At 43.8% G+C, this 17,605-nt stretch overlaps 1 protein-coding gene across 2 annotated transcripts; it reads left to right on the top strand.

Annotated features, from left to right (window-relative positions):
* The first annotated feature begins 1,962 nt into the window (after positions 1–1,962).
* Positions 1,963–17,403, top strand: LOC139212960 (SH2 domain-containing protein 4A). 2 transcript variants are annotated; one of them, XM_070843544.1, is made up of 8 exons: positions 1,963–2,045; positions 2,768–3,355; positions 6,514–6,658; positions 6,867–6,969; positions 7,896–7,934; positions 8,031–8,072; positions 9,466–9,760; positions 16,195–17,403. In XM_070843544.1, the coding sequence occupies exons 2-8, from the start codon at positions 3,169–3,171 to the stop codon at positions 16,416–16,418; spliced, it is 1,035 nt and encodes a 344-aa protein (XP_070699645.1). In that variant the 5' UTR covers positions 1,963–2,045; positions 2,768–3,168; the 3' UTR covers positions 16,419–17,403. The 2 variants fall into 2 exon arrangements, with proteins under 2 accessions (XP_070699645.1, XP_070699646.1); XM_070843545.1 differs by lacking the exon at positions 1,963–2,045 and adding an exon at positions 2,598–2,675.
* The last annotated feature ends 202 nt before the right edge of the window (positions 17,404–17,605 follow it).

Below are 17,605 nucleotides of genomic sequence, written 5' to 3'. Positions count from 1 at the left end.
TTTGTGTCTTTCGAGTTTTGTAACGCAAATAACATTTTTCATCTGAAATGAATTTTGGGGTTTGCCATACAGCAATGAAAAGTAGGTCAGCAACGTTTTTAGGTTACTTCTTATTAATTTTACTAAATTTACTTACAAGGATTTCTATCCTCATGTTAGATTACCGGATTAGTGCACGTTCATTAAGTGGTATGCTGTAGAAGATTTTAATTATTGTAAATACTGAAAATAGGCCAGGCGTTCACGTGGCCGAGTTGAGAAGATTTTCATTACATGAAACTGTCCTGTCTCCTGTCCAGTCTCTTCGACCAGCAACCAGAAGAAGCCACATTAGAAAAACGTCAATATATGGATGAATTCAGTTTGTATCCTCCACCACCACCGCTCACTCTCAAGAGAGGTCAGAGGGCAGCGTCTGCACATGCTCAGGGGCAATTCTGCTGGACACATTTATGTTCGGGCTTTGTGGTGAAGTCAATGGTCTCTCAGCCCCTCGGCCCCCCTGCTGGCCAGGAGGAAGGGTGAAAAAAAAACCAAAGGGGATGTGCGAAATTGAGATGGACTCCAGCCCAGATGCCAACTCAGAGTCTGAGCTTGCTCTGCATCCAAGAAACCCACACAGAGGATTGGTTCAGGTCATCGCGGCTTTGGAAGTTCAAGTGCAGCACATCAGAAGTGGTGATGGATTGTATGCAGTCAAAGCAAGACTAAGTTTGTGAAAGCACATTGCATTCTGTTGATGAAAAGCTATAGAAATCCTGTCACGTCCATGATAGTTTTTCAGTCATGCCACTTAAAAGCACAATGGCAATGGCTGCTAACAGGAATGCAGCTCAGAGAGATTAACACAACACACTGCTAGCTTGATCACATTCAGGTTTTACTGCTGCTGCAACATGGTCACCTGCACCTGAGCGCTCCCTGGCACCATGTATCATCAATAGCTTACTACAATGTACAACGTCCTTTTGCTTTTGTTTTTTTTTTTACCTTCTGTGCACAAGTGCTTGTATGTTTGGGGTGGTGCTGCTGAAACACCTTACAGAAATGCAGCTTTGGCTTTTACATTTTTGCCTTTTTCATTCAGCTTTGTGATTTAGTGCTTTATTTTGAAGTAGTCCAGCATTGGCTTTAGTGGTGACGTAATTCATAGCAAGCTTGTCTGCTGGTGGCCACTAGAGAGTGCTCTTTACTTATAAATGAACCGGTGAGGAGAAGACGAGAGGAGTCTCAGAGGAGAAAGTTGCTTTTGGGTTCAGTGTGATAGAATTAACAATAGACAAGGGAAAGTAAACAGCTTTACGATGCTGGGCAAAATGTACATATAATTTAGGATCACAACATACAATTCAGTCCACTGTTTCAATATTTACTCAACTGGTCCTCAAACAAAACCTTTACATTTACCACCTGAGCATCTTAATCTCACAGCATCAGGCATTATATCGAGACATCCCTCGTTCAAATTTCCTATGTAAAAAGTCATCCTGTAAAGGAAGAACGAAGCAAAATGAGAAAATGAGTGTAGAGTATGTGCCATATATCAGCGGACTAATGACGATTTGATGAAAGAAACAGATCAAAATTACTCTCTAATATTTTGATGTTTAAATTAAGTACATGTATGTGCAAACTGAAGTTTGAAAAACAACTGTAATGTCTATTTAAGAGTAAGAGCTGTCCCATATTTGCACCAACTTTATTTTTACATTCTCTGGGAGAGTTTAGTGGGTGGGAGAGCAGTGATGGAAAACAGAGCTTTTTATTCCTTTTTTTTTTTTTATAGATTCTTCTCTTAATGTGTGAGGTCAACTTCCTGAATCCACCAACCCCGAGTGTGTGTGAGTGTGAGTGTGTCAGACATACAGAGAGGGAGAGAGAGGGAGGGAGGAAAGGAGGGAGGGAGGGAGAAGGAGGGAGATTATGGAATGCTGTGATGTCATCAGCCCAGTCATACACACAAAGACGAGGAGGACCCACAGGCGCTCTGACTCTCTCAGCTTAGTTAGCATACTCTGCTGTGGAGCGGCTGTCTACATCCCACTGTGAGTACTTCAGCAAATTCTACCCTTCTTTCACACCTCCCTCGTGTCTTGTATCACTTACTTTCTCTGTTCACATTCCCCCTTTCCCCGGGTTTCCTTCTGTGCACCCTACAATGTGTTTAGTGGGCACCAATCTGTATTCCACCAGTGTGATAGTTCTCTGTCTGAGACAAGCTTTCTTTCCCTCCAAGTGCTGCTTATGTGGTAGCCATTGTTTAACTACCCACTGTGACTGGAGGAGTCCATTGCAATCCCCTTGTTAGAGAAAGCGGCTCATGCTGGCCTGGGCTATGACCCTGTCGTTTTTTTTTTCTCCCCCTGTTACAACCAGGAATTGAGCATGTTAAAATGGAGCCGCTATCTTGTGGGAGTTTGGGGGGGGGGGAAGAAAGGAACATGGGTATGGGAAGGGATGTGTGTTAGGGAGGGGGAAGAGGGAGGTGGGCCAGTGATGACAGAAACAGTCCCATTCCTTTGGAATCTCCTCCCTTTCTGGGCGAGAGTCCTTCTGTCAGTTCAGAAACAGGGTTTGGGCTCTTCCGTATTCATGAAGGGAGGGACAAGATAACCGACTGAAACAGACTTTCTTAAGGATTGACCAGAGGAAACAAGCTTTTGAATGTGACAAAGGTGGGATCAAGAAATATATACATTGCAACTTTCAGGAAAATGTATTGGGAACAATTTAGTCTTTGCTACACGTGTGCTCTTTTTTTTCATAGATTGTCCCAATGATGACCTCCAAAGACAAAGGAAACTGACATCTTAGTAGGGTAGGGAAACTGTCAGGAAAACACAGACAGGAAACAAGAGTGTGTGTGTGTGTGTGTGTGTGTGTGTGCGTGTGTGTGTGTGTGTGGGTGCGCGTGTGTGTGTGTGTGTGTGTGTGATTGTACAATATGTACAAAAGTGTGCATCAGGAGGAGCATGCGGCTTGACTCATGAAGAAGAGGTTATGTGTGTATAGAGGAGTAGTTTTAGGATCAAGAAGCCGTGAAAGTCTTCTTCTAAGGACATGAGACTATAAACCAACACTGTCCACCTCAAGAAGCTGGGACAGCGTCTCCTCCCTCCGACTTCTTGGCCAGCCGGTACCAAGTTATCCCACCCCTCAGCCGCCAACATGCTGCAGCAGATTTTAAAGGACATGTACATCGACCCTGATGTGCTGAACGCTCTCAATGAGGACCAGAAAAAGACCCTGTTCCTGAAAATGCGCCAGGAGCAGGTGCGGCGCTGGAAGGAGCGGGAGGAGAAACTGGAGAGAGAAGCGGGGGGCGCTGAGTGCAAGCGAGCAAAGCCAAAAAAAGGTAACTTCACCAATGCATCAGCAGCACCTCACCTTTGTTAACTTCTCTTCTTCCTGTTTATCCAGCGCAACAGGGCGCAGCTTCAAGTTTTTCAAGCACACTGACATTTTAAACAAAGCTTATGGCAGAAAACCATCTGTTTTCCTTTTAAGGATTACATTGTGAACCCTTTTAGCCAAGATGTTTGCTTAGTGTGCTGTGAACTACCTGATAGGCCTTGAGAAGTGCACTGCAGAAGCATGTGTGCATTGGTTGTGACAAACATCCTGTGCTGCTGGATACACTGTCGCTGCTGCAGCTCATGTTCCCCGTCATCTCAACAGCTGCTTGCCAAGACAGGCACAGCATTTACCTGAAAGTCCATTTTCCAAGTTTAAAGTTTCCTAAAATGCAAACTTGGGCTTACAAAAACCAGCTGCTACACATTAGTGTGTCTGTGATGCTGGAGAAGTTGAGGCTTGGAAGAGGATTATGCTGACATGCTGCATGATATACAGACAGAAACCAAAGGCCATTTATGCTTCACTACCATGAAGTTCTATTTATATCTGAAGCCCTAAACAGTTACAGCTGATTGACGGTGCTGGAGAATTAATGTCAACATCGCACTCACAGACGATGTTAACATTTACACAAGTAAAGTAGATGTCATGGCAAAGTAATATTCACTCTGAAATTAATGTATTATAAGAGGCGTATATCAAGAAGTGTTGCATTGCCATAATGGTGAACATTATGTCAGTGTATGTATGAGTTCACACAGACAGATTTTTGCTTTCAGGCTCTCACTTAGATCATTTTGTTCCCAGTCACACTACGCACTGTGAGCATGAAGAGCGACAGAGAAGAATATTCACTGGGTCAGAGACGTCGCTTATGTTTGGAATGCGGATTTTGATGGAAAATAGATGGCAGATGAAAACATCGGCGTGATAGACAGACAACACGAGAAAAAGAGTCCCCGCGAGGTGGAAATGCGCAGGGCGACGTGAATGGTGAATGGGTTTATCAGGAAGTGGCTGCAGCTCAAAAGCAGCAGCTGGAGCCAGCAGTGTACATGCGGCAATCAACCCAAACAAAACAACCAGAAACTCAGGAGGCCGCTAGTCTGTCCCGAAACTGGTTTGACGCATACCACAGGATCTCGCCTGTCTGCATTTTCTCTTTGCTGGTAGCAAGTGCTGGTGTGAGAAATGCCCAGTGTAATGACACTGACATAAACAAATTGCTCTATTTTTACAAGGACTACTATGACAAAGCAAACTACAGAGGATTTGAAGGATGCAGCAGTTGCTTAAAACCCACTTGAATATGACTTAAAGCCAATTAACAGTCACAGAACAGTCGGCAGAGCAACTCTGATTGACATAGTAATGCGATCTGCCTTTTCTTGGCTAATAACAAAGCACTCACTATGAACTGTGGTGCGGAGTGAGAGAACAGAGCTCTTTCTATCTCTTAATGACCAATGCAGCTGTCCTTTGGAGGCTGGATGTAGACTGCAGGCTGAGATCACATGGTCTCAACTCTTCTCCACGCAGGCTCCTCGTCCACAGTGCAAAGGAAATGGTGGATAGTTCATGTTTCTGTGTAAAAATAGGAAGTGAGTCAAGACTCAGTCCTTCAAACAATTAGCAGGGGGTGAAACAGGAAGCATGCAGGAAATGTATGTGTTCAAAAAAACAAAGAGAGAGTTTGATCTTATCTTGACGGCCTTGTGGGAGAGTTGTGGTTTTTTTTTTTTAATGCACCGAATGAAGCCAGCAGTCTCTCTCGGCTGCTGTTAGCAGCACGGTTTCTGCCCCCGGCCTCTTCTGATCATGGGACTTTTGCTGTGGTTAGGCTGACTTTATGATTATTAGTGTTTTTAAGTTCCCTATGCTGACATGTTTGTTTGGATGTGTTTATGTCACGTGAGGCCGAGACAAACTGCACAGCTCATCGTAGAGTTTCAGTGACTGCAGTTGTTTTTAGAGTAGTAACCTTGGTCTTACTATCTTTGCTCATTTTGGAAACATTATTCAGTTCACTTTGACCGTGCACCACACTATTGTACGCTCCATTTGGAATAGAGTTTTTACACTGTCTATTCCAGTTGTGCCAATACGTCCAATATGGCGTCCTCTAGATGTCCACATACTCAACTGACAGGATTCGTGTCACCTGCACCTGACAGTAATCATGTGGTTTGTAGCTGTCAGTTTGAAATCACAGCTTGTTTACTAAGGTATGTTCTGACTGCTGTGTTTTCGTAATCACCCCGGTATGCCCTACTACAATGCAATCCACGGGGCAGGCTGGCAAAACCAGTTCACTATGAAAGTATGTTATCCTGCTCTCAACCCAACAAGCTCTCACCCTCCGAGCCCACGTCAGCCGGTTTATCTCTATAAAGTAGCTCCTGTATGCTCCCACACATTGTCACAAGGCAGAGGCATTGCGCAATATGAAATTTCTGCGTGTGCCCTGTTGTTCTTGAACGCTTATGAGGGCTCGCTGTGCTCGCAAAGATAGAAAGGTGATGAGGAGAAGCCAAATGAGAGTGTAGCACCAGATTGGGTTTAAGGTGGGAATTAAATGACAGTTTCATGTGAGAATTTAGGAATTAGGGAACGAAACTGAAGGTGTTCGCAAGTATATTAATACAAAACAAAGACAGGATTTTTCCTTTTCAACTGTGTGTATATCATCTATATGAATGTCCTTTCTCAAACATTTGGGACCCGATGCTTAGGCCCCACCAGCTGTTGCTCCCCTCTGTCTGTCTGTCTGTCTGTCTGTATATACACTAAAACAGCAGCCTCAGCTTGTTAGACACACTGGTGATGAGTTGACAGTTTTCTTTCAATTTGTCCAGATCTACAACTGATTATCTGACTGATTATCTGAGATGTGTTGTGTTGTACAGTATTTCAGAATAATTGTTTACAAATGATGACTACAGTCTCAAAGAGAAAGTACTACTTGTAAAGCGACCGAGCAAGTCAAGTGTTGTTATAATGTCTTTCCTGTGAGAATATCACATGTCATATTCTTTTACATTTATTAACATGTTAACCCAGTGTTTTAATGGCCAATTAACTCATGTATATATTGTGTGTTTGTGTTTGTGTGTGTGTGTGTGTGTGTGTGTGTGTGTGTGTGTGTGTTTCCTCTAGCCAACAGTAAGAATGTGAGCTGGCTGCTCGGCCGGGATGGAGATGTGTCAGTCATTGTGATCGGGGAGGTGGATGAGCTGAGCTCCAAATTCATCTGCTCAGGATTCGGAGAAAAGAAGGCGCAGAGTCTTCACAGCAATGCATAGTAACACACCTTTGTAATATGAAACAGACAAACAGGAATTTGTTAGATTACAGGCAGTCAACAATATGTGACGTGAAATGATCTATTTGTGTGTCAGTGTATTAGTGTTCAAGGGTTATCTGAAGTTTCTGGTGTGATATAGCATGCAAGAGAATTTAAGTACCGTTTATTTAGAGAGATATGACAGGCTTTGATTATCTTTTTCTAGCCATCAAACCATCCTGAAGAGCATAAAAACCACAGAACCTGTCAGAACAGAGAGAGAGAACCTCCCTCCGAAAACACGACCTGGAATCTCACTGAATTTAAAGGTGTGTGGCTGTTTTTGTTTCTGGTCCCAAAAAATGAACTCATGCTGTTTGTCATAGTGATTCTCAAGATGATGGATTTCCTACTCTCAACCATTTTCTTTTAAATCTTTGATAAAGCCAAAAAGAGCTGGATGAAGGAAAATCATTATTGGCTAAAGCTATTTACCAGTGTGTATGTGACTGTAAACACATAAAGGCATTTAAAGAGACTGAGAATCCCTGCCAGTTTACACCAAAGTCATCATATTCCTCTCCTTAAATCTTTTTTTTTGTGTCTCATCCGCTCGATTTAACACCTCCATCTCAAACATAACACTTCCGTCGCTTCATTTTCACTTCTCTTACCTGCAGTGCAGTTTGTGAAAACTGTCAATTAGGGCTTTGAGTGTAGCTGCTGAAGATCACTCCATCCCCAGTGAATATATATCACTATCAGCTTGAGCCTCTGCTTTGTGTCGAAATAAGCCCTTGCTGTGGATAGTTTCCAGGGTGGTGAAATTTTGGGTGTGGGAGCTGTTGATTTTAGAGTTGGGGTGGGTGGGCGGGGGGTGGGGTGTCTCCTTTTTTCACGCTATCTTAAAAAGAGATTTTGCTGCGTTGTCATGGCAACCTTGCACACACTGAGCCAGAGCGAGCCGGGGTGGACGGTCTCATCTGGCCACGATGATTCTCTGAGCTAAAGCTGCACGCTGCTCACTCAGTGGAAACACGAGCATCCCAGCCAGTCACTGATTTTCCTGCATCCCTGCATCCACAGTACAGATATGTCCTTACATCCTCACCGTTTGTAATACTCCTACATCTCATTCTAACTCCTCTCTACCTTTTAATTAAACTCCTGCTCATCAGAAGTACTGAACTGACAGTTGAGGAGGATGACGTGTCTCCTCTAGTATCATCTAACATGGCACTGTCTCTCCCAACAGGGGAAATGTGAGGAGACAAGCACTTTACTCCCTCTGCCGGTGAGTTGGAGCCACTGAATGCTATAATTGAGCTCTGCGCTCTGGGGTTGCATCATGGCCTGTAACACTCATGTAATGTCTTTGTTAAACCCACAGGTGTCAGTGAGTGAGCATTCATCACCTCCAGCAGGAGAAAAGGTATTTGTGAATTAAAGTAATTGTTGCTGCAATCCCATTTTAGCTTTTAGGAGATTTCACTGCGCTTAGAATAGATTCCAGATGGTTTAGGAAGCAAAGACTAGTTTATTTTCTGCTGTCATCTGCACCGGACAACACATTTTAAAATAATTCTCACATATCTCAGGAAGGTGTGTTTAACAGTGTGGGGATCCACTCTTCAGATCTTTCAAATGTGGCTTTAGAGTGCCTACGTGTCTGTTCATGACAGTCCCACCCTCTGTGAGTAACAGGAAATGGTGGTTAGGCCAGCTGTCCCCTCACTCCCAGCCGCTCTACAGATCATCTTTCTCCCAGCATTCTCCCTCTCTGTGCTCCCACTCTGCCGAGGAGAGCTGCCGCACCCCTCGTGGCTCTCTCTGGGGAACAGCTGAACTGAACTGTCCTCCCACTGGCTCCATCATCGCTCCAGCCTTGGGTTGTCTGGGGAGTATGCTCTCTATCTCCCCTCTCTTTCTTTCTCTTTCTCTGTTTATGTGCACGCTAATGTGTGTGTGTGTGTGTGTGTGTGTGTGCACGTGTGTGTGTGCGTGTGTGCAGGTGACACGCGCTGCAAGAACAGCTGAATCACAGAGGCAAGGCAGGATTTCTGGACTGCCCTAGAACAGATGGTTGATGAACTTGATCAGGGAATTAAAACGCCAGAGATAGAGAATGCGTCAGTCGCAGATGGATGGGATTGTGGGATAGTCTCCTGAGGTTTGGGCGCGTGAGCTCTCCTCTGTTCTCTATTTTTCCCTCCTCTTTGCCACAGAAGGAAATATTTCTCCCTCACTTCTTATATCTATACCAGACACTCTCCATTAACAGGCCCCAACACAACTCATTGAACACTCACACCTTAGGAGGTTTGGCCGGTTTTACAGCCAAGCAATCACGGCCTAAGCCTCCCCTTATAAGACTCATTATTTTGTTGAATGTCTCATCTGTAGACATAGAGTGATTTGTGTCTTCAAACGGGAAGGGACTGCTTTGGTGCTGCAGATGTAGCAGCGGTTGGCTGCTGCAGGTTTTCTCCAGTTGATTTAAAGAGGGAAGAAGTCAGCCTGAGAGAGGAGGAGAGAGTGAGATTGTTGATTAAGAAGGCGGCATAAGATCAGGAGGGAAGATTAGCGAGGCAGCTTGATTTCCAAGTCACCTTATAATTTTCTCTCCACACATCCTTAAACTCTTAATCAGTGGTCATAGTTCTGTGTGTTTCATTATGGCGCGGTGCAGTCATTGGGGAACTGTAATTTGGTGAATCATTTATCCAATGATTTAATCGAACATGACAGTAATTCCACTGTATGTGAATTAGCTGTCAACACTGATCGCACTCCTCTGTCCTCTTTTGTCACTCTTCCCTCCGCAGCCCGAGTCGAAGTCAGCCAGTGCGACTGAGGAGAAGTCAGTTCCCCAGCCCTCCATCTGCTCCAGGCCTCCCATGAGAGCTAGCCCTGTCAATGTGCGACCAGCTTCTGCAAATGCAACACCAGGCTCTGTCAACACAAGACCCGGCCTTGCAAATCTGAAGCTGGCCGCTGCGGCACCATCGCTGCTCTCCAGCAGCACTGTCAAAATAGACCCTGGAACGGCCACAACATCCACCAAAATTGGCCTGCAGTCACAGGAACCTCAAAAGCCCCAGGAATCAAAGGGTGGGAAAGGTGAGCGAGCATAGCATCGTGGGTAATCCTACACGGTGGCCCTGATGTTTAAACAAATAAATAAATGAAAATGTATTGTTTTAGATATGTTTTTCCATTTTGTCCGTTAATTGAGCCAATGCTGGCTAATTAGGGGAAATACACAAACAGCAACATTAATGACGGCTGGTGTCATCATGGAGAAACACAGCTCTTAGGGACGTCCCTGAAGTTGGGATATCCAAATGAAAACTGAGCCCACGATATTGTAACTAGATTACATGACCACCACCACAAGCCACTGAGCCAACAAGAGAGCCCTTTCCCACTGCTTCCTCCGAGCAGAGCCAGTCTGAACAAAGTTTGGTCTAGATGGGTTTTTCAGCACTGCAACAGGAAGAAGGATTTATTTCCCCAAACCTAATGTGCTCGCCAAATGGTGCCTCAGCCCGCTGGAATCTTTATGGACTGGCAGAGCAAAACGAGGCCAGCCTAGAGGGGGAAAAAAGCTTATGCGACTGGGATTTGTGTCGCAATACCACATCGCTCCCACACACCTGCTTGTTTGGTAGCTTCTCTATTGTCGTTGGTGCATGTCAGGAGTGAACTTGCCAGTAAACACTCCAGATTGGTTGAGGTGCATGGTCATTTAATCAGACAAGTCACGTGCCAGAGACTAATACAAGACTTAACACAGATCTTTCAGGTGTTTATTGCATGATTTTCTATTTAATGTGGGATTAAAGAGCAACATCAAACCCCCAAAACTTTATGGCCTTTAACACTGGTATTTATCAGTGAATGGCAATATTTAACTCTTAAATATTGAAATCTCCTATTTTTCTCTGGTATTTAGTTATTTGGCATGTTTAGTGTGCACTCCATTCTTACTAAAACTACTTCCTTTTTTACCCTTAAGTTAGTTTAGTAACATTATAATATCCATAAATCTGAGATTCAGCAGTATGTGTAGATAAGGTTATACGTTCTGATGGGTTGCACTCTTTGTTTAGAGCACACGTGAAGAGAGGCGCATGAGAGTTGAATCATTTAATCTATACTGGAACCGTTGTTGGCCTTACACAGTGCTGTTTGTGTTATTTGGCAGTCTTTTCCCATCATTAAACCAGTAAGAACAGGTAACTTTGTGATGCACAAAGGCATGATGGGAGAGTGTTGGCAACACTCGCCAGTTAACTGCACCCTTTAAAGTATTACATTTAAACTGGTTTTCAGATACCGTTGGGATTTTTTCTGTTTGTTCCTCTCTTTGTGTCTGTTGCATATGTCAGCCTCTGTCCATGTAGAGGTTCATTGTGCAGATGGTGACTTTTTCAGGCTTTTTCTTCACAGCAGATATCTCGGGCTGTGATGTGGATATGGTTTTTCTAGGTCTTACGGCTTGTTGTGGAGATTACTACTTGCCTGAATCTTGTTTGAATTATCTTTGTGCTTCCTAGACTTCCTGTCTGAACACAGCACCCAATTTCATGAATTGACCAAACACTCATTCACCATACAGTGACCCAGTTATGCAGGGAAATTGGTCATGTGAGGGTGAAGTTAGCACCATCCAGTGGAAAGGAATGATACTGTAGGGGGAAAAAAAAGTTCAATTGGGTAGAAAATGTCATCTCCATAGGGTCCCTCTGCTGGAAAAATATTCATCCTACACATTCACACTGCAAACACACTGCAATAGATCCTGGAACTTACCTTGCTCTGGGAAGCTTTTTCAAATAGGTGTCAACAGAGAAGCTTAAAGACAAAGATTTTTTGCTTCAGTATTCAACCATTTTACAGGAGAGCTGAATAGTATTGTTCAGATTTAGACTCCAACCTGTCATCGTCTCTTCTATGGCTGAGAAATAATAACAAGTATGCACAGATGGACTCAAAAACATACATAAAACAAGGCATCACCGGCCCAGTCGAGTTCTTCTTTCATTCCTTTAAATACTGAGTGTGAGAGGTCGGCTGGGTCAATGCCATGTTTAAGTAGAGTAGTTTTAAATGAATGCAGAATAAGATAAATTGTCTGTGTCAAATCTTGTCAATGTAACTCAACAACAACAGCAATCTCCAAGATAATGACACACGGACAGAAAGTTCTTCAAGGTTGAGTGTCAGCGTATTCTTTTGCCAGCATGTTTTCTCGCACTTGTTAAAGGCAGCTGAATGAAAAAAAATCAATCCTAGAACTATTTTTTCTCCTTCTACGAGGTGTCTGTGGTTCATTGTGAACAGTCTCCAAAATCTTTTTCTGAAGCCAAACACAAGAAAGCTAACAAGTCCTTAATAATTTCACCAAGAGGCAAAATCCTGGAAATATTTGTGAAATCATGATTGCACTGAACCAGACTGGAGTGAACAAAGAGCTATCGTGATCAAATAGAATTTTAAGAGAATTTGTGCTACAATACCATCAAGTACAAAAGCTGCTTGTGGAGGTATGTGCCGTGAGCTCAGAGTTTTGGAAGTGATTTATCAATTGGATCAGGAACCGTTTCACAGGACACAAATGACTAAAATGTGAAAAGAGAGAAGAAACCAAGAGATACTATTCCAGTTAATCATGGTAGCACAGGCGTGTTTGTATATATGCCTGCACCCACATTAGTGTCTGGGTATGAGATTGGTGGACAATGCCAGGGCAGCGAATAAAAGGCAAATGTAGGGAAAAAGGAAAAGAAACTGAGAGGAAAGGGAAAGGAACAGCTGGTGTGGTGGGAGTTGAGGTGGGCTGAACACAGTGCTGAATAAATGTGTCTTGACTCTGGACAAGAAATACTGACAGAGTGTCTGTCTGTGACAATGGCAGGAAGCTTGTTCCAAGGGGAGGAGGAGGCCGATTAGGATAAGGCTCATGCCTCAGCTGTTTTCTTTTGAATGTGGGTAAAGACAAAGATTCCTGCATCCTGTGAGCAGAGGCTGTTGCCTAACTGTGGCTGTATTAGACGAACCTAACTATAATCAAAGTAAAGTATAAATAAATTAGATAGATTAGAACTATAATCTGTTTTAGTAACATTCATGAGTATTTGCAAGTACCTGTTGGAGCTGGACTAAACTAAACTTGGGAGTATTGCTCTTGGGAATTCAAGAAGATGTATCAGATTGGACACCATGGCAAAAACCAACGATGGTTTTGTTAAACCAGAGACAGCATGATAAAATGCATCACCAAATTAAAAGTATCAAAATCTGAATATTGTCGAGATGTAGCTGTCAAATGTCAAGGTTTTTGAGGACTAGGACAAAGACTAAGCTTTTATTTAATCTGAAGTAATCTACCTTATTGTTGTCTGAAATACAAGATGTTCTAACTTTAGGAATTATCATGTCAACCTTTCTTTCAAAACTATGACACTATTAGTCTGAAGATGTTTTGATTCAAGTCAAGGTAAAAATCTGATTTCAAAAATAAGTGTAAGAAATCAGTGGGAAAAAATCATGTAGCCCGAGCAATGATATTCTAAGCAGAAACTGTTTATTTACTTGGTGAAAATGATTTGCTAATTACTACTCTCTCTTTCTCGCCATTCTGCTTTTCAGTGTCTATTACCTGACACATTTTCTGTGCCGCCAGGACCTAATTTAATGAAAACTGCAATGATCAGTGTCATCTTCCAGCAGGAAACATAACTGTTTGGGAACGATGGTGTGTAAAATCTGGGTGAAAATCTGTTTAAACTCGCTCTACTCTACTCACTTTGCAACAAGTGAAAATGATGATGAGGCTAACTAAACACTAAGTTGAAGTCAAGTGTCATCTGCATAAAAACAAAAGTAAAGGACACATAGTGTAGAGTCAGTGAAGAACTAAACTTATAAATACAGAAAGAAGTGTTGTGTTAGCTTGTGCTTGTGTCATGTGATTTGAGCACATGTGGGCATGAAAGTGTATCAATCTCCAGCAGCTGGTGGTATTCATCATATGCGTAAACGCTTCTCTGTCTGTTGGTTGGCTTTCCTCCCCTCTCCCTTCACCTTCAGAGGGAAGGACACACATTCCAGCGCTGCTTCCCAACTCTAGCCCTGGGCGACGCTCAGCCAGAGCTGATAAGTGACAGGGGCCCCAGCCCCCACACAGGAGCCCCCCCTCCGACCCAACACACACACACACACACACACACACACACACACACCTCTTCTCCTCCCTGCCCTTCAGTCCACAGACATGCTGCTCGGGAATTCTGCCCTCTGCCCCACTTCTGCCCCCACCCACCACCCCCACCCCACTCTCTCTCTTTCTGCCGGAGACGTGGAGGTCTTTAAAGAGATAGATTGGTCTTTAATTTTTGTGCTAGCCTGGTCAGTGACACTGCTTCCCGCCCCCTCCTCTTTGTCCTCCCTGTACATTTACGAGCTGGACTGAGATGTGAGGAGTGGCATACGAAAGCTCAAATGGGAGATTAATCAATCTTGACGAGTGATTCTCTTTCATTTTAATAGGTGTTTTCGCAGGTAGCTTTAATGACTGTTTCTGCTGACGGAGCTGAGAGTGCAGCTGCTGAGGATAGTTTCAGGCAGAAAGGCGTGGGGTTTGAGCATTTCTTTAGGGTGTGTTAAGACAGGTTAGTCAAGTTACCTGTGGGAAGGTGTTAGGGTTTTGCGTTAAGAAATACTCCCACTATCTATCTAAGTATATATATATATTTATATATTTATATATATGTATATGTACTTGCATTATTTATAACAGTCCTTGCCCATAACGCCAACTCTCCCTCTCCTTCTCTTTCTATCTCTCTGTCTCTCTATTAAGCATTCCACTCAGACCTGCACACAGGCTCTGAGCTCAAAAAACTCTCTGACCATGAGTGTGTGTGTGCTTGTGTTTGTCCGTATCTGTGTGTGAGCGTGTGTGCGCGGTGCGTGCCTGAATGTGTGTCAGCCTCAATTGCTGGAGCCTATCCAAGGTTTCCGTGGTGACCACACAACACAACGAGACAATCAGAGGCAAGCCCACGCAGCGCGGCAAGAGGACATTAACACAGGAACCGCGGGTCAGGGGGCAGAGGAAGGCAGGGCAAGACAGGGGGAGAGGAAGAGATGAAGAGGAGGGTGGATGGAGGTGTTAGAGCCACAGGGAGAGGGGCAAGAGAGAGTGAGGGCGAGGAGGGAAAGGGTGTAAACAACAATAAACAATAACACAACCTTAAAGGCTACTTTAGGTCTCTCCCTTTCATGCCTGCAAGACATCAAGAGCTTTAAAGGTTTCCTGGCCCCAGGAGCGCCTGTGTGGTTTTGGCCGTACCCCACCTCTGTGTGTGTGTGTGTGTGTGTGACTCTGTGCTATGCCATGGCGTTAGTCAGAGATGGCTGCATGCGTGACTGAATCCAAGAGCAGGAGGGCTGTGCAAAGGTGCATGTTTGTATTTATGTGTGTGTGCGAGCATGCACAGACCTGAATGTAACATGAGAATGTGCGTGTGTCTTTTGAAATCCAACTGTTAGAAAGTGTGTGTATGCTTGTGCGTGTTTTCACTTTATTTTGTGTGTGTGTGTGTGTGTGGGTGTGTGCATGTGTGTGTGTGTGTGTGACTGCCTCTAGCCGTGCACGCGGGCGCTCTCACATATCTCTGTCCCCCGGGGATGACGCTAAAAATATGTGGCTCCTCAAGCCTTCTGGTGTCTGAGCAGCGTCTGTCTGCTCTCCATTGCTGTCCCTGTGGCCCCCCCCTCCCCTCCGTTACTCCTGTTCCCTCCATTCCTCCCTCAATTACACCCTCTTCCAAACACAGTACCTCAGCAAGCGCACACACACACACCAACTACACCCAGCTGTGTCCCTACTACACTTCCACTGAGGATGACCTCTGCTCAGTCAGAGTGGGATAAAGGGAGGCGAATAAAAAGGTAAAAGAGTGGAGGAAAATGTAGGCAGACTATTTCGAGAGGGGAAATGATCAAGTAGTGTGCTGAGAATGGTTTCCTGCTTTTACAGCCGTAGAACACACGTGTTGAATGTGTAACTCTCATTGTTTAAGGTCTTTTTTTTTGTTTTACCAATTTTCACCCAAATTTTACACCACATTTTAACTGGATTTTATGTTCTCATGTTTCCACAAAGGTGTTGTGTTTCCTGCTGCGACAAGACACTGACCGCTGCAGTTTACAGTAAACAAGTTTCCCTGGTGAAAATCATCCAATAACACACTGTGAACAGAAAAACTGAGAGAAAATGCAAATTAAATGATGATGGTGTTTTAATAGCCAATAACAACAAAATTACAAATAAAGTTGAAATATATTTGTTTGTATCATCGTATTATTGCTTTAAAAACCAACTCAGGCAGTTTGGTTAAATTCACAACATCCAAATTCCCAGATATTTTTTCAATTTGTTTCAATATTTTGAAACACAAACCAAAAACCCCTCTGTATGTGGCAGTAATGTTGTCACCCACATGGTAGAGCTCTTAAGGAAACCTGCCCCTCTCTTTTTTCAGAAATCGGTGCACCAGAAGCGTCTCAGAGGGCTGCCTCAGAAGAGACCGGGTCATCAGGGAGCACACCAACCTGTGCAGGGCGTGGCCGGGTGGCTCAGCTGATGAAAGCCTTCAGTGCTGAGAGCACCACGACGCCCGCACAGACCCCACCCCGCAGCATCAAGCCTCCCCTCCCCACCAAGCCTAGCCACTTGCGTATAACCACCACACCCACTGTCAGGTAATCCTCACGCACTGACGCACGGACGCCCACCCAGCTTCACGCATCCCCATGATTCAAATGCAGCCACACTGGACAATGTCGGACACCTCGTATGGAGCTTAAGCTAGTGGGCTGATGGGATGGAGAACTCCAAAGGTGGCTCTCAGAAATGACGAAGTTCAAAATGTTGCTATCACTCCCAAAGCACAGCAATGGACATGCTTGAATGTAACAGTTTCCTTTTATTTTTGGACGCTGCAGTACTGTAAACACTGTTTGTGGGAAAGAAATATCCAAAGCAATTGATTGCAATGTATGTGTGTTTACCAGGGAACTGATGACTATCATGTGTTCACTTGTTGTTAATGATTTTCCATTTTGTGTAACACGTGGGAAATTACACCCTTACTCACACACAGTTTTTACACACACCCTATACACACCATATTGTTTACTTACCAATGACATTATTTTCATCACTTATGAGACAGTTTGCATGAACTCATATGCAGACACGTGTGGTTTAGTGTTAGTGGTTCAGGACAAAAGAATGGGCATGGGAGGACGTAATGGGATGAAATAAGGCACAGTAGGGCCCTCCTTCATCTTGCTGTCTCCTCCCAGGGAATAGTCTGGGGTTGTTTATTTGTCACAATGCAATGTACATCTCCCTCTGCCACCTGGCAGGAGCCTCGCTGCGACCTGTTGTGGACCAATGACAGTGCCAAATGCCTCGTCTGTCGCTCCCCGTGGATCAAGTTAGACAGTCGCTGCCAAATAATCCAGCTCTGTGTTACTCATCTCCAATTTTTTTTCAGGACTATTCAAGAGATACGCAGTTGTACTTTGTGTTTGTTTTTTTTACGTTTTCTATAGGGAGAAAGATGTTTTGTAATGGGATGTTTAACATTATGACAATGCTCGCCTGTAAAATGAGGTGCATTTTTATCTTTGATGTCAAGCTTGTATGGTGCAATCAAAGAAACAATAAAATTGTGTAATTTGTACAGCTTGTATCTTAACTCCTATTTTGTTGTGTAGTTCTTTTGAATGTCTGTGTCACCTCCCACTCTTTCTCTGTTTATGTAGCTAACTTCCATCCTCATTCAATTCCCTACAGAATTAAAACGTGATATTTCTTTTATATGAGTGTATAAATCTATCTATCTATCTATCTATCTATCTATCTATCTATCTATCTATCTATCT

The sequence above is a fragment of the Pempheris klunzingeri genome, chromosome 14 (assembly GCF_042242105.1).
Source record: "Pempheris klunzingeri isolate RE-2024b chromosome 14, fPemKlu1.hap1, whole genome shotgun sequence".
Classification (NCBI taxonomy): Eukaryota; Metazoa; Chordata; class Actinopteri; order Acropomatiformes; family Pempheridae; genus Pempheris; species Pempheris klunzingeri.
The sequence above is the reverse complement of the archived record's forward strand: the minus strand, read 5'-3'. Positions and strand labels throughout refer to the sequence as shown.

Coding starts and splice junctions, on each gene's coding strand:
- LOC139212960 (XM_070843544.1), top strand. CDS start 3,169: ATGCTGCAGCAGATTTTAAAGGACATGTACATCGACCCTGATGTGCTG. Junction 7,935..8,030: donor GCACTTTACTCCCTCTGCCG/GTGAGTTGGAGC, acceptor TTAAACCCACAG/GTGTCAGTGAGTGAGCATTC. Junction 9,761..16,194: donor GGAATCAAAGGGTGGGAAAG/GTGAGCGAGCAT, acceptor CTCTTTTTTCAG/AAATCGGTGCACCAGAAGCG.